This window comes from Struthio camelus, chromosome 2 (assembly GCF_040807025.1).
Source record: "Struthio camelus isolate bStrCam1 chromosome 2, bStrCam1.hap1, whole genome shotgun sequence".
Lineage (NCBI taxonomy): Eukaryota > Metazoa > Chordata > Aves > Struthioniformes > Struthionidae > Struthio > Struthio camelus.
In genome coordinates this window covers 142710886-142728547 of record NC_090943.1, presented here as the reverse complement: position 1 = coordinate 142728547, position 17662 = coordinate 142710886, and the positions used below count along the sequence as shown (strand labels likewise).

Genomic DNA, 17662 nt, shown 5'->3' with positions numbered 1-17662 from the left:
CCGCAGCCCCACCGCGACCGCAGCCGTCCTCCCCCCGGCCGCTCCCTCGCGCGGGCTCTGGTGCTCGTCTGACCCCGCGCTGAAGCAGTTCAGCTCACAGAAATCACAGCAGGAAACTAATCATTTTCCAGATCCAGATCTGGCTCCCTGCCCAGGCACAGGAGTGCCAGAGCCAGCACAAGAGAGAAGCCAGGACCATATGGCTGGGAAAGGAAGAGGAGGAGGAGGAGGAGAGGAGGCGGGTGGGACTAGCCCCGACCTGGGTTGCATCAGCGCAGGCTGCCGGGGAACCTCGTCGCCGTAGGGCGCAGGCTGGCACCTACCCAAAGCAGTTGGACAAAACTTAGGTACGCTCCTGACCTCAAAAGCAGGGGAGTGCGTTTGGGTTCCAGCGCTTAGACATAACACGTAAACACTCTTTGCAAAGAGGACATAATGTCTTTAATTTCCTATCTCTGCTGAAGCTGCTGCGGCTGCTTTTTTTGAACTGTTGTGGTGGCAGAATCCAACCGCTGCCGTTGTGCACTTTAGGCCTACACTGGCACTTTTCTCCCCTCTCCGGGCTACAACTGCCTAGTGGGATAAGCAAGTTAATCCAGTGAAAGCTAGGCCAGCACAAATAAATAAAACTTGGTTTTCAACCAGATCGGTTTTACAGCTGGATCGTGGTCTGCCACACAAGGCTACTGCCAGCACTGCTGAGACTGTGGGGTGGCAAGAGGAAAAGGATGGGATCAGCGCAGTGCACTGTAATTTGGTCTTAGATTATCCTCAGTTTCCTGTAAAGTCATGTGCCTGAAAAAACTGCTGGGTTGACAAGTGGGTAGATTTTTTAAAAATTTAAATTGTATAAAAAAACCCTGCAAAACTAATTCATTACATGGGAATATCCATCAGGAATCTCATGACATAAGTATTTATATTTTGCTAGTTTCCTAGAAAGCCTTTTGTGGGGGAACGTCTTCTTTTTTTTTAATTTTATTTTTAAATAATGTTTAGGATTATGTCAGGAGATCTTATAACGGGTGGAATTTCCACCCAGTCCACATCAGATCTCGAGGATGAACCATATTGGTATTTTCACCCCCTGTGCTCTCCACCACGTTTCAGGTTTGGAGAAATGATTTCCCCACGACTTTATACTAGAAACCCTCGGCCTAGAAACATACATCATTTAAAAATGAGTCTTTGAGAAGACTAATTTATGAACTTGCAGAGTTCCTATTTAAACATATTTGCTTTTAACAGACCACACAAAGCAGTAAATTCAGCTTCAGCTTGGTAAAATTTGGTTGAGGACAATGACACTTAATACTCTTAAAAATCTGCCATAGACTTGTAACTGAGCAGATAAGTTCTCATTAATACGCGTTTCAAATCTGTAGAAATTCTAGCCATTCCTGCTATCAGAGACTGCTAACTGAAGACACAGAGGTGATCTGTGGCAATTCCAAGTGGGTTCCTGTCTCACACACTTCAGCCACAGAAAATGTGAGGAAAACATGCGGCATTTGTAGAGAGATGATGTGGAAAGCAAGCGAAGCAAAGAAATGACCTAAAAATTCTCAGTTCTTGTCCGAGAGCAAAAAGGCAATAAATATCACCTGAAAGCTTCAGGATCAAGCAACTACTTGATCCTTGATGTTAAATTATGATTTTCAGGACATGAATTTCACTTGGTACGAAATTAGTTTAAGTTGCACAACTCCACTCACCTTTTCTTTGCCCTCCACCTGCCCCGCCCACCCCCCCATCAAGATATCTAAAAAATTCCCAAGCATACTCTTCATCCGCTAAAATAGAAACAGAGCAACATAAATTAACCCTGACTTACTGCTTCTGATTTGGGAGGCACTGGAGGTGGAGGTAGGGAAACATCTGAAGACTTGGTTGTTGCTCCAATAGTCCCAGGCACAGGAAGAGGTGCGGTACCACACTTTGATCGGAAAGAGCCTCTGTAATTGTCACATTTGTTCTTTTCACTTAGCGAGCGAGTAAGGGGCTGGTCTCCAGGCTTACCAGACCCTTGGTCCAACCACAGCTCTTCATAAGGAAGTTCTGGCTTTGTAGGTAGAAACATTGATTCTTCACTAACTTCAGGAAAAAGATAATCACTGCTACTGTCACCAGAATCCTGGTACTGAAGAGCATCGTGAGAAAACAGGGCCCATTCGTTACACAAGTCCCTGCAACCGTGAAGATTCACTTCACTATTCCCATGCAAATTGTTTCCATAGACGCACACCGACAGCCGATGGAAGGACTGCGTTAGTTCATCCCGGGCATAGCTCAGGGAATTCGGCACATGGCTGTGCCCCGTGCATCTACTTTTCTTCGGGCTCTTGCAATCTTCATTCCAGTCAGTTTTCACATCTCGCACGGCTCGGGAATACTCATCTATGTCAAACTGTTCCTGGCATATATTAAACCAGTGCTGGATAAGGGATTCATGCCACAGCTCCCCTTTCACAAGGCTGTCAGGCAGGGTAAATTTTGGAAGTGTCAAGTGTAAGGGAAAATGCATTGGAATAATTTTGTTGCCACGAAGAACACAACAAACCACCACAGTCTTGGTCTGAATGTTGACAAACTTATATCTGTGCCCTTCCCGGATAAAATGCAGGTCATAAGGGTTTCTTGGTGTAGGACTCGGCACAGTTACGTTAACAGGCAGCCTAGTTTTTTCTACTATGTTGCGAATGGTGTGCTCACCTTCTTGCATCTGCACCTCCAATGGGCTGCGGGTACTAAACCTGCCTTTACACTGGAAAGGGAGACTGATGCTTTCATTGGTCCTGTGGTTCATGCAGATGAGGCAGGGCATTTTACCTCTGCCTAGCTTACTAATGGAATTAAGTTTCCCAATTTTCTTGAAGATGGTGTTGAGTCGTGACTTCTCCTTAGAAGATTTTGCATAAAGGATTTCTGCTTGCCCCATTAAAGTGAGCTCATCCCCAGTACTAAGTGTAATGTTGTAAACCTCAGTGTCTTCATTGCATTCACCTGAAGCCACCTGCAAAATAGTAATAAAAAGTTTGTTTTTGAAGTATTTTTGAATACTTCAGTTCATACCAAATCTATTGAGAGTGCACTTATAAGCTATATTTTGAAAGAAACTACACTAATTTTAATCGACTAGCTGAGTAGTTAAATGCAAGGTTTATAGCCTCAAGCTCAGCCAAGTAAAATTTTTGTTGTGCCACACATTCTCCTATCTTAGTTGAGAGGAAACAGTCACCTGACACTTCCTAAGAGGGTATGAGAACATACATAACCAGTTTTTTTAAGAATAGACAAATCCCCACATGTCCCAACCATGCAAATAGCTGCATGTGTCATACTGCTATGACAGAGCATATCTGGATTCCCTTGGACATCTTTTCCCTCCTCCCTTGTTTTTGCTGCTTTCTGGTACTTATTTGCCAGGATCTTGAGAGAAGCAAACATCCTTCTTTTACCATCTTCAGTTCCCTGAGGAGCAGAAAAGGTGATCTCATCATTACAGATGAAGCATATCCCTTTGATATAATCTCTTCCAGGCTACTGGGAATGAGAGATGACATATATTCCCTGAAGGAGAAGTCAAGAATATTGGTTCTATCCCATCTGCCAAACTCCCCCCTTTCCTTGCTCTCCTAGTCATAGACTTCCTTCCTCATTTTTTGATCATAATTGCTATTTAAGAGATTAAACAACATATGCACAGCCATGTGTGTGCTTTTCTACAATGGAAATTGTTTTGCGGAGAGAGAGAGAGAGAGAGAGAGAGAGAGAGAGAGAGAAAGGCAAAACAGATGTCCAAGGCTCATTTGTTCCTGAAGTTATTTCCTTAAGACTGGAATAACTCTTTACAGACAAGATCCTTCTCCTTCCTATTTGGGTGGCTTCACGTGGAAGGTCTTTCTCAGGGACCTAACAGAACTTACCCCGTTCTCCCTCAGCAGCAGCAGCAGATGCTTGTTCACAAAAGAAGGTGCACCAGACAGACACATATTTAAAAAATGTGCAGCTGGAAAAACATGCAAAAAAGGTATATGCTCTCTTCACCTACAAAACCCCTAAAGACTTCATTTAGCAGAGATAAGTTCAAATTCCATGCTTCGAACTCTGGTATCGTCACAGAACAACCACTGCATGAAATCAAAAGGGTAATTCCAATTAGTTATAACTGCTGTAAAGTAACCCTTACTCATGCAAGATGTGGTCTGCCATTTTTCCGCATTCATAAAGTTGTGATTGTCTTCTGCAGCTCTTTCAGAGCAAACGTACAGGCAGTTCACTAGAGGTGTGCCTTCTTAGTGTTTCCTGAGAGGAAGTCATTCAAGTTCCGCATTATCTAAACAAACACTAATCAGTCTAATCCAGGAAACTGCTAGAATTTTATTGTACATAACACTCATTCACAGTTTATACCTCTGGCCAGACAAGATTTTGAAACGCCACAGCATGAAAGGAAAGTAGTCAGTCCTTACTGATAACATGAGAACGACGCTCATTGCTATTTTCTCCTCGAAACCACCATGGAGAGCTGCATTCAAGCTGCAGTCAGTGATGTAGTTTTGACTTTGGTGAAGCGGATAAGGGGTTGAGGACAAGCAGTGCTCTGGGCACATATCAGTCAATTCTCCCCCTCCCTTCTATTTTGGAAGGGCATGTTCTGTAAGAATATTGGTTTCTAGTACCCACAAATACGTGCAGATGGCTTGCTTGGACAATGCAAGCCACACTGTCAGAAATTTAAACTTGGGAAGGTGTCGCTACACATCCTAACGTCCTGAAAGCCACTGCCAAGAGCGAGGGAGGTGTTATAACCCATCCCTGTGGGAGCTGCTGCTTTGACAACGTGCAGTTCCCTAGTGATTCGCAAACAAACAACCCGCTGTGCAAGGAAACGGATGGTTAGAGGTGAGTGCACAGAGGTAACCAACTTGCATAGCTTCACAGCGAAGGTCTCAGGAAGGGATGGCATCCATTTCAACCAACCAACAGAAACGGATTTTTAGATTAGACAAGCCTGTTCAAATCTAAAGATTTTGAAAATGCTCATCCTTTTTTTGTTGGAATATAGTCACAGGATAATAATAGGTGAAGTAAAGCTGAATTTTACTGTGCTGGAACAAAACAAAAATCATGCCGCGGTGTTTTATTCACAGTGCCACATTAAACAGTTTTGTGCACTTCCTTCTGAATGAAAATATATGAGGTATCAGTTGCTGTCCAAAACTATCATAAAAAATGAAAAAGTGAAGCCAAATGTCTGAAGACTGCACAATTCTGACTTCATTCCTATTCACAAAACTTTACTATGGTGAAGTTAAGGCTGCTGGCAGACCTCAGCAGGCTAAGCGTATTTTAAAATGTAAGTTCTGAAAGACAAGAAAGCTAATCCCTCTCTTTTTGTGTTAGATTTACGCTTCACTCATTTATTACCATATGCTAGTTAACATCTATAAAGTATACATAGCAGGTAAATATTTATTCCAGGACATTAGCAACAAATGCATCTCTCATGCATATCATGAATTGAAATCACTCTAAAATCCTCTAAATACTCATGCATAAATGTCTCCTTAAGTTTATATTTCTCAAATTACGTAGCTAAATGACCTTCATTTTGCCCTCGTTGCAATGAGCTATGAAAATCAAACTTACTCTATCTTGTTCACTAAACCACTTCATCAGCGGCCACAGGTCTTCTGGTCCAACCTTGTGCTCAAAGGAGCTCTAGTTAGAGCAGGCTGCTCAGGGCCTTGTCCAATTAAATTTCTAGTTTTGCAAAGGATGGAGATTCCACATCTCTGGGCAACCTCTTTCAATTTTTGACCGACCCTATGGTAAACATTTTTTTTCCTTGTATCAGATCAGCATTTCCATGTTGCAGCTTGTGCCTGTTGCCTCTTCTCCTTCCACGGAGCACCTCATAAGAGTCTGTCTCTGTCTTCTTTACACCCTCCCATTAGGTAGGCATGCACAGCAGTAAGATCTCCCCTCAACCTTCAAGGCTAAACAAACCCACTACTCTCTGCCTCTCCTCTGTGTCATTTGCTCCAGTCCTTTGACCATCTCGGGGTACTGGACTCGCTTGCAAGTGTCAACGCCTTTTGTGTATTAGGGGGCAAAAAACTGGAAACATCACTCCAGCTGCAGTCTCACAAGCATCAAATGGTGGGCAATACTCACTTCCCTCGACCTGCTGGCTATATTCTTTCTATTATCACCCAATACGCAGTTGGCTGCCTTTGCCACAACACCACTGCTGATTGTTCAGCTTGTTGCCCACCGGGACCCCGGGGCTCTTTCTGCAAAGCCACTTTCTAGCCAGTCACCCCCCAGTTTGTTGCATGAGTTATTCTGTCCCAGATGCGGGACTTTGTGCATGCCTTCAGTGAAGTTCGAGGCTCCTGTCAGCCCAGGAACTAATCAGTCAAGGCTGCTTAGTTGTAGCAGCTCCTTGGATCAGGTTTGACTGAAGCCATGTAGCACTCTTAAAGAAAATGTGATCTGAGAGAGAGTACATGTCAAAAATTATTCCTAAAGGCAGAATGGACAACACTATACCAGATCCAGCTCCCTCCACCCTCTAAACTTCCAGCACTAACCCAACAGGATTTACACCTTCAAGTACACCTACGCTCCTTTATAGCGCTGCTCAGAGTATGCAATATGTACCCTCCACTTCCTGCTATGAAATCACTGGTGGGATGTAACAGGGCCCTACATTATTTCTGACACTTTGAACTGCTAGCAGCGTGTCCCACCCTTGCACTAGATCTAGCATATAATTTGTATACGAAGAGGAGAAGAGAAAAATGTACTGTCTCGGAGTGGCAAAGTTAAGGTAGTCCAGAATACAGACTGCCACAGAAATAAGGATATATTTTTCTGGCATCTGGCAGATTGCTGAATCTCTTTAAAATTCTGGAAAAACTGAAACACTCCACAGAAGGCAGAAAGTAGTTAGAAAATATTTCAATAATTAAAAAGTACCTGGAAAGCCTTCATTTAGCAGCATAACATACCCTAGAGAGCCGATACCAGTCCTGATGTGACTCTACTCTGACCCATACTTGCAGCTCATTTCCACTCTACCCCAGAGCAACGCTCTTGCCTCCTTTGTGATTCCTCCCGCCAGATTCGGTTTTGAATGTTCAGGTGTGAAGACAAAAACCTTGCAACTGATAGGAGGCTGAGACCAGCTGATGGAATGAGGAGAAAGTAAGGCAGGACAATACCTCAAACATCTCCTTAATGTGGCAGTACTCTCATGTTTTAATTTATTTTTATTTCTTATCCTCTGTTCAAAATGGGAGTTCTTCATTGGACAATTTCCATACAACAACTGAAAGCAGTAACTACCATACCTCCAGTTGCAGCCATTACCTGATAAACACAAAGCCTTCTCCAGTTATTAAACAAGTAGCCTTGGGAGCATCTGGAAATAACTCCTTCCACAAATACGCTCATCTTTGTGGTTGTTCTCTCTAAACGCACAGCTTTACACATTATAACTAAGATGCCCATTGTTTCCCCCCTCTTTGCCATTCCCAGACAATTCTCACTTCCTAGTAATAGGTGAGAGCCATCATTGCTCCTTACTTTGTGGAAGAGGCCCTTGGGCATACTCCAAAGCCATTTAGAAATCACTAGCAGATGTTCAAATTGAACAACTAATACACAGAGAACCACAGACCCAGCATCAACCTATTCCACACTGTATTTACTCTTCACCTTCCTATTGCCAGTTGTCAGCCCATACTAGCGGTTCAGTCCTGATGCTAGGATGCTGACCAGAGAGGTTGCTGCCTTAGAGACATTTTATCAGAAGCACTACAATTCAATAGCAATTCAGAGGGCAATGCCATTTGTTGCAGAAGACTGGTATCAGAAGGATGATGTAATGATTTTTTAGGAAACAATGGTTTTTGGGAAGGCTTAAGCATATCATTTCTTTTGCTTAAGCAAAAGTTAACTCAGAATAATAGATTTTGATAACACCTGAGTCAATATGCTGCCTTGAACTCCAATTGTTCTAATTTGTTATAGTTTGAAGTAGAAGTGTTTAATCACTTGGGCATGTATGAGCTTCATATAAAAACGATTTGTGGCTTCATATAGCTTGTTATGCCTGCTAGATCCTATTAAAGCTGTGTAAGCATTGCATTCACAGTAAAAATTCACAGCTAGTACTTTCAGTAAGCACTCTGATTCATTACTGCATACAATTTTCACTATTAAACCAAAGGACCAACCAGAGCATGATTATTATTGTTTTACAGGTTACAAAAAAGGCATAAAGATTTTTTCCAATATTGAAAAAAAAAAGTCTTCAGGAGAATGTCAGATGAAAAAATAAGCAAACTTCTTAAAGGAAGTTGGCTATTTTCAATGAGAAAGCATCCTTTTTTTTTTTTTTTTTTCTTTTTGTAAATCTGCTTGTCACACAGGACAAAGACGACAAAGGATCAGCAAGTACAACTCCTCCTGTTAATATAGCCTTGTTTCCTTCTCAACTGGGACAGACTTTGCCCTGATTCCTAGAGTTAAAGCTGGCTTCCGCGTTGCTTTAAGGATGCCTCTAGTAAATCAAAATGTTCAAACAGTACCCTGAAACGTATGACAGCTAATACTGCAGGGCTCTAACTTCTAATGTGAAGTACCTCTTCACATGGCGTGTCAGGAAGGGCAGCCCATGAAGCCATATGAGGCAGTGAACCTTACTATCAGGGCTCCTTTTAGAGCAGAAATCCTCTAGAAAGTACATAAATCTAGGCATGAAGCAGCGTATCTGCTTCTCTCTATCTCTCTCTCAAGCTATGCATCAGATTCTGGAGGAAAGTGGCAATCTCTATTGCAGCATTTTTAAAAAAAAGCTGTAGTTTACAGCCTTCTAAATATGTGCTTTTTGCAAACTCAGGGAAAGTTTATCAGGACCAACAGAACTGCAACCAAATCAGGAGATTAATCTTGCTTCACTGGACTGCATTAACATTTGTCCAAAAAAAAAAAAAAGTTTTCATCACATATTTATTTCTGACAAAATGCTTACTCTGTGTCAATCAACATAGTTAAACCACTGTGAAAAGAGGGTTACTTAAAAAATAAACAAACAAATCAGATATCAGAAGTTCACACTAGCCAAATGATATCTTTGGTAGGAAAGAAAGAAAATCATTACAGCTAGTTAACTACGGCACTTTTCTTCCTAGTAATGCTCTTCAAACTGTTCCACAGTGTCTCCAAGGAGACTGAGTGATATCTTCCAGATGAAAATGAGATCCCAAAAGTTTGAAAGGGTGTCACTATGTAACTAAGCCAATCATTTAGAGTTCAGGAATTTATGGCTCGTCCAATGTTCAATCTACCAAAAAATACTATTTTTAAGAGAACTGTTTCTGACTTATCCCCCAAAATGATGTGGGGTTTTTGCTCTTCTTTTCAAGTCTTCTCTCCCATTAACACAAATAGCTTCCTGGGTATTTGTATGGCTTGCCCTCTGTAGGGGATCAGAGTATCTGCCTGTGGCAACCTATTGCTGCTGGTTCAGCAAAAGGCAGGGTCCTGCAGTGGCTCAACTTTCCTAATAATGACTTTCTTCCAACCACCGAGATTCAAAAAGTCCTGTCTTTGTAGTGAGTGCAGTGCTGCTACAGAAAAAAATTTCTCTGCAATAGTGCATTGAGTATTACTACAAAAAAAGCTATCAGCTCTCTGCTCAGGAAAGAAAAGGCAAAATGACTCTAATTTTCAATTTGGTGTAGGCTAAATACATATTTCACTGAGTGGAATTAGCTCATCCCCAGAATACTCTAAATTACTGTGCCTGTACATGCTGCTGGCCACCAGCTACCCGAGATGATCAGCTGAGTATACAAGCACAGTATACATACAGTATACATGTCCTCAGAACATTTTGAGGACAAGTTGATACGTAAAGACATCCAAAGAAAATTCCTATAAGTAGCTTCAGGCATTACACAAGTTTGGTTTAATCAGCAATTTTTGTTTGATAACCTGCAAAAAGTACTTGGGACAAGTACTGCCCTCAAATATATGGCAGGTGCTAAATGCCCTGCCTTGGGGCATTTCCCAGAACACCTGCCTAGCTGCAAAACAGGAAGGAAGGAAGGGAGACTCATCTCCCCCGCCTCACCCAGGATAAGGTGGTCCATTTTTCCTTTTCACGAATTATACACAAAGTGAAATAAAATAATCCCCTTGGAGAAAATTCCAACTCATAACATAATGAAAAGGCAGTTCTTAAATTACAGTGCTAGCTATAAAATCCTGCCTAACCAGGAAAGGATTTACATAGAGCAGCAAAGTTTGCACCAAGTCAACCATAACAGTGCCATAATGGCATATTCAGGCAGAGCTCAACATGCACAGACAAAACCATACACTAACTGGTGGTATCCTGTAAATCTACAGGCTCTTTCTTCAAAAATTATCTGCGAAAAGCTTAAGTGTTTCAGAATAAGAATTCCCAGACTTAAGAATTCCTCCTCATCTTCATCACCAATGCTTCACTAGGTATTTTAGACAACTTTTTTTTTTTTTTCTCCTATCTTGGATTAACTACCTTCTGACACTTTGTTCTGAATTTAAATGCATACACTGTATTGGACAAAAATCAACTTTAGTTAGCCTTCCTCTCTTTTCTCAAGTCAGTTTGACAGGATTTCCCCTATATTAAAATTCTAGCGTACATCATCCTGTTGTTTGTAAAGAGTTATTAAACATTTCAATAAATCCTGTTAAGTTCATTTATTTTTTGGAAGATAACAACCTTGGAATAGACTTCTATGAAACAATGGAAAATCTGCCAAGAGAAACATTGCTAGGTAACTGTTTTACCAAGTTCAAACTAGATTATTATTACTGTTATTAAATATCACTGTAATAGCTTTAAAAAATGGATTTGCTATAAAACAGTAAGCAATGCTTAATCTCAGTTTGCTAAATATGACAGAGTTTTAAGAACATTCATATTAAACTTGAGACTTGTTTAAATTTTGCATTTAAACAAGCCTGCAGATGAACGTTCTTCTGCACATTTTACCGTGCCATTCTCTTGATTTGGTCATTGATCAGCTGAGAAGTATTGACACAGTAGTGGATAAGGCTAGCAGTCCCAAGCTAAGACTGATTTCCCCTGGATAGAAAAGGAATGTTCTTGTTGCCTTGATTTGGCTGACTACATCCTAAATGCAAAAGCGTTCCAACTTTCTGATGTAGCCTTCACTCCTGAAACGCTCAGTTATATGGGTTCAGGTTAGTACAGAGCATAAATGAAAACAACCTACTGTCTGGAAAGGCAGGTTTTTGCATCACTAAATGAACTAACCAATGAGCTCTTGCACTTGCAGCAGTCTTCAGCAATCTTGTTTCCCACCTACAAAAATTCTGAACAAGCTGGTGCCCTCCAGCTCTAGCAGAAGGAGAAAAAGCCATTAAAAGATAGATAAAAGCCCCCGTATCGTCTACACACAGAGGACAAGGAGCGTCTGTGTTGTTTCTAAACCAGCAGTATCGACCAACTTCCCCGTCGAGTATACAAAGTGGGGATGAACCACTGGACATCCTGGCCCCGGTGTGCCTTGCAGCCGGTCTCAGACAGCGTATGAACCACAGCCCAAAGGCTGCTTGGCGCTGTTGGCAGAGCTGCCCTAGCTTGGATGCCACCTTACTGGAAACACAGGTAGGAAAAGGAACGCTACGTTCAGTCATCACTATTTTGTGCTGTTGCAGTTGCAGTTTTCTTTGGGGATAGTAAGCCCTCGCGCTCAGGGGACTGCTGACCCTCTGATGAGCCCAAGATGTGGGTGTGCGCACGCGCACGCACACACACACACACACAGAACAAACAGGTCTTTCATTGCTTTGTTTTATTCACAATACTATTTCGGCGCAGTAATTCTGAGAAAAGAAATACCATCATTTCACCCTGCACGCTCTCTGAGAATGAGGCTTTCTGGACAGGGATTGGAGCAGCTGCTGCTTTGCAGAGAACAAAAATCAGGCGGCCGGGGGGGGGGGGGGGGGGAAGGGAAAGGGGGCAACAAACAACATTTGTTTAAAATCTGGCAGCAGCATCCCAATTAGATGAATTATTGGATGGATCATCAGCATTGCTCCCCAATGTGCCACAGGACAGGAAAGCCCTTAGAGGAGCCCTTAGAGGATGTGTTGATTTAACACTGCAAAAATCATTCCATCTCCGAGTGCAGAACTAAAGACTCGTTTGTCTTAAAATAAATAAATAAATAAATAAATAAAATAAAATCACACTTCCCACTCAGCACCATTGCGCACTTGCCATGTATATAAAGGTTGTAACAGTTAATCATTTAGACAGGGATAAATATTTATTCAAGGACTACCTTAACGTTGAATGTTATTTCCTCCATGACGTAAACTCGTTCAGGAAATGCTTTAGCCACCTCCTCCACACTGTTAAAATACTGCACTGGCTCCTTAATATCTCGGTCTTGTTCCAGCAGCTTAAACTGCCCTGAAAACAGATGATAAACAGAAGAGTTGTAAGATATTTACATTGGAAAACTGTCACTCTGGCAACTGCTGGCTCAACTCCTTCACTCTTTTGGCTGGTCACTTTTTCTGGTTACTAGCAGTCAAACAACAAAACAAAAGATTGCAAGTGTCTTCTAAACCTGCAGTGAAAGATGCCGAGTTTTACCAGGTCAGAATGAGAAGAATGTGTGGGAGCTGAAGTTAAATTAAAAAAGATCCTTTGATGGCATACTCTCCAGAAATAACTACTGACTGGGACGTTTGTGTTTGCATACTTAATCTGTTGTAACAGTAACTGCACAGACAACACTTTCTGGCCCTTAATATTAAGTTTTACAGAAAGGAAACACACCCTTTACCATAAAAACCCAAAACAAGAAACATAGGTTTTTGGAGGGTTTTTTTGTTTTGTTTTGTTTTTGAAGAGTCATCAAACAGCTTTTCAAAAATCCTAGGCTACAACCCTTTCCCCCTAGGCTTCCGTAAAAGCTGGGAATAACACCCAACTTTTCTTACTCAGAAACAAAGTTCTTTGAGCAAAGTTAAACTAACATAAGAAGAAATTAACCCATATACACTTAACATTCATTTGAAGGCGATCATCTTCAGAAGAGCATTAGGAAGAGGTGTTTCTTGCTGACTTTACCCTCACGGCACAATAACCATTTTGGTATTTTCTAGGTGTTCTAAAGGGCAAGAATTAACACCGAGGCAGGACTGCACACATGACCCTGGAGAGCTAAGTATTTCAATTACTTTTGCGCATTATGAACACAAGCTTGCTTTTGACAAGCTTTCTTTTGTAAATACAGTGATAACAAATGCATTTTGTAGACAGATGCATTTTCTGCTGGTATGAATTAAATGTAAAATCACTGGAGATATCATCCCAAATTTAGAAACATTAACCACTACAAACTTAAATGATCACCTCAGCAAGACAATACCACAGCAACAATTATTGTGAGAAATAATTCAAGAAATTGACTGAGTAAAATCAATGGTTTGCACATCTTCTGTAAATCACACTTCAAAATTTGCAACGCATCCAGCCACTTGGTCATTGTTCACAAATGGTACTCAACTTCATTAAAAGTCATCCAATGCAGCAGGAAGTCAGCCACCTACAAAATACTTTCTCACTCCTTCAGCATTTTGTGACTTTTGTGATACGTTCAGAGGATTCACCCACACTGCGCTACTGCAGACCACCTAGCAGCAGAGGAGGAAACAAATGCAAGTTCAGCAAGCCCTGAAGCCTTACAAGAAAGGCCCATCCCTCCACCCTACTGCGAGCGTGCACCCAAGTGTACGCACATGCACACACCAAGAGAGATACGCATGTTCGACCCGACCCCAGCAACCTGCTAACAGAAGGACAAGTCTTTCAAGTTGAAAGTTCAAATACTGTTGTTGTAGCCTACATATCAATTTTTACAATACAAGACTTACTTTTATTCTCCTCCATGCATTTTTTCTTTCTGAAGTGACAATAGTAATTTCAAAGTATTATCAACAGGGCTTGTGGTACTGTATAGCACTATAACTAAAGATGCTGACACTTGCCGTTGTAAGACTGTTTTACAACTGTTTAATAAACTTCACCACACTTCAAATATTAGTTGCCCAACAGTTTTCTTAACTACATGTCTGCTTCAGGACATGCTATTATTTGAAGATCAGCCAAAACAATTCAAATACTTCAAAAAGCAACACTAATATAGAATATTCCTGTAGTAGGAATACACAGACCTTTGGTCTGATCTGCTAAAGACTGCAGTTCACTAGTTTACTGCAGGAATAGCGTTACCAGGTCAGACCAAAGGCCTACCTTGTGCTGTATTCTGCCTTTGACAGATGTCAGCAGACGTGTAAGGAACAACTAGCAATAACCCCCTGGACTCTCTTCCATACCTCTAGAGGGGAACCTTTGGCTCATGGACTTCCTGAGCAGGGAGGAGGTATCTTTGCAGTTAATAGCTCGAGAAGTTTTCTTCCCTGTAAATCTGTTTAATTGCTTACTGAAGGTATCTGAAACTTTTGACACACACATACCCTCCACCTTGACAAATTGTGGCAACCTCTCTCTCCTTCCACAGCTTTTACAGCACCTCCGAGACTGAGTGTAGAAATATTACGAGTGCCAAAGCTGTGTCTGGCAGATACTTCAGGTAGCCATCGGAAAATTGACAAAGTATAAGCACTTGAAGAAATGTTTCATGTGCTCAGCAGAAATTTACTACCGTTTTGAAGCTGAATTCCTCAGTTTGCTGGCTCTGAGCATCTTTTACCATAAAGCTATAGAGTGGGCCATGCAGGCTACACTTCTGGGTTCAGTGAATCTGAATAATAAGCAGAAAGGCACTTTATAAATATGCAAAATTACCATTCTTCAATTACGTGGTTACATATTTTCCAATTCCAAGAATCAGGGAACGAAGCTAGCCTTACATGCGGAAGCTCTGCTTCACCTGTTACAGAAGTTAGAAACTGTTGCGACCCATACAAGAGCTGAGGAAGGGAAAGGTGAAAATCATGCTTTCAGGATTTTCCTGTCAGCCATATCCTAACTAAGACAAAGATGAATTTCCCTGCTCTGCAGGGCCTTTGCCCTCCAGGCACCCAGCTTTCCTATAAAGGAAATTCAGGAGTACAGGGCAACTGTGTGAAGTCTGGCCTTTCGCTGACATGGCATCAGGATGTGCCAGGGTATCATTCACCACCAGAGTCCGAGTTGCACCAGGGAGCACCTGATAGCACAGAAAAAAAAAAGTACTCTGGAGCATGAAGTGAGTGACAGTAGTTCACAGAAGGTCACTACTGGCCAGATGTCCTTAAACCTCATGCTTTAGTGTTGGCTATGGGTTGACCCTGGGCTGTTCCTCTCTTCAAGGACTTATTTCTGAATTACTCGTCAGGGAGCACCACCACTGTCCTCTTTCACTAATGACAGAGCCACCCGGCTGGAACCCTAATTGATTGCCTAATTTGGGACCTAGGGGTCTGATTTGCAGGATTCCCAGCTGTAGTAACTATTCAAGGCAAGCTGTGATTACAATTTATAATTGCATTTTATGCTTTAAGTTCCCTGAAGAAAAAAAAAAAAAATCAAAACCACTGCAAGTTCTAGACATCGTGGATAGATCTTCTAAAACCAGCAGGTACTTCTGATTTAACACTTCCCCTTTACATACAGAATGGAGTTAAATACGATACCACAAGAAAGCTACGTTAATTTTAATTAAACTATCAGATACTGCAGAGATAAAAACTTGGAAATACAGAAAGAAGTTAATTCTCTTTTCAGAATGGTAATTGAGTTGGGCACAGTAACAAGACATGAAGTCGCATGAAGAACTGCAGAAGAAAATATATCGAATGATTACTTATATCTGAACAATGTTTATCTTGCACTTTGAATGAGACAGTGGTCTTTAATTCTAGCTTCTCTAGTTACTCTTTTTGGAACCATAATATTATTATTTCACCAAGACTAATATGTATTTAACAATAGATACTTTGGTGGCAAGAAAGGGACAGTTACCCATTACTGCCCAAACTGCTGCAAAAAGGTCCAAAATTTCTCATCACACAACAACAGCCTTTGGCTGTGAGAAACTGGAAGCAGGGCCTGCTATTCATTTAGCATTTACACGTTTGTGTTAAAAAAAAAAAAAAAATCAGCTGGAGTTTTGCTTCAGTACAAAGAGATGCTCAGAACCGTCTATGTCACCATCTATGTCATCCTTCCCTTCGTTCAGCTGAGCCACACAAACACAAAGCTGTCTGTGCCTTCACTGCTAATAAGCACCAGTTCATGAGAAGGTTGTTGATCACAGAGGAGCGCATACAGATCTCAAAGCATATAACAGAAGGGCAGCCTTAATCTCCCACTGCTATGAAGTCAGGAAGTGTTCTGTGCACGGAAACTGTCTGGATTGGATGTTAAAATGCCTGTCCTTCGGAAAAGATGATTTATTTCCTCATTGAAAAAGACAGATTTTTGCATTGAAAGGAGAGAAAGAAGGGCTGAAGAAGGGCCTGCAATACACATTTGAACCAGATGTCAAGCAACTAACTAATGGGGAGGAAAAAGACAATTTCATGTTACATTCTTCCCCAGTCTCTACTCAAGCTGCCATACAAAAACATACCAGCAAATTTCCGAAAGTATTGCTGCAATACAAGTTAAATGTACATAAGTCTGGTGTGAGTGCAAGTTAAAGCTGAATCTTATTAGATGCAAGATTTCATCAGGAGACTTTACAAAATTCATTGCAAGTTTAAACAAATCACAACACAATTTAACTGCATGTTAAACATGCAAACTGTATGTTTTGTGTAACAAAATAGCAAAGAAAATAAAAAACCAGAACTATATTTTTACAGAAGTACACCCCTTTCTCTCTTACTAGCGCAAAAAAGAATAATGAAATGTTGCCCTAGTAAATCAATGCAGGATCAGAACGGATCAGATTTGTAAAAACCTACACAGTCCAGTGAGCAAGTGTGGTTACTCCTTTGCAGCCAAACAGCATATAAGAGACTAATGAACTACTACTGCAAGTTTTATATCTCTTTACCTTCCAGTCCAGTTTCTGGCAGGCAGGGTATTAGAACAGTTTCATTCCAGTATATTATCTGTGCAGATTATGAAATCTTATTTCCATATGAAGGTACACTTAGCAAAGACAGTAAATCCACTGCTGATGGAAATGAGCGTGGAAAGATAAAAACGTGGGGAAAGACCTAAACCAGGGCTTATCCTCTAGTTTATGGAGGCGTTTATCAAAAACCACTGGGAGTAGGAAGATCAGTCCATCTTCCTTCTCGCTAAAAGCCAGCCCGGTAACATTTACGAGCAGGAGCCGCCCCGGGTCATTAGCCAGCCCTTTCTTTTCCAGGCTTTTCTGGTCATTTCTGCCACTTCCAACGTTCAGGCTCTCGCAGGCTTAGGTACCTGCGCAACTGCAACCAGCTCACACAGATATTTCTGTAATACAAGGTCCTCTGGTTCTAGTAGTGACTTACCCCTCAGCCTCAAATAGCCCAACCTGCCAGCCTGGCTGTAGAGACACACACTGTTCCCTGTGCTATCCTATCCTATGAGCATGGCTGTCGTCCCCCCCAC

General features: G+C 41.5%; 1 protein-coding gene across 3 annotated transcripts in view; it reads right to left on the bottom strand.

Annotated features, from left to right (window-relative positions):
• GAREM1 (GRB2 associated regulator of MAPK1 subtype 1) overlaps window positions 1-17662 on the bottom strand; it is a 106487-nt gene that overhangs the window by 14247 nt on the left and 74578 nt on the right. For all 3 annotated transcript variants that reach the window (XM_068932797.1, XM_068932795.1, XM_068932796.1), the window contains 2 exons: window positions 12381-12511; window positions 1835-3013 (listed from right to left, as the gene is read on the bottom strand). In XM_068932797.1, coding sequence (XP_068788898.1) covers window positions 1835-3013; window positions 12381-12511 — 1310 coding nt within the window. The remainder of the gene's footprint in view (window positions 1-1834; window positions 3014-12380; window positions 12512-17662) is intronic.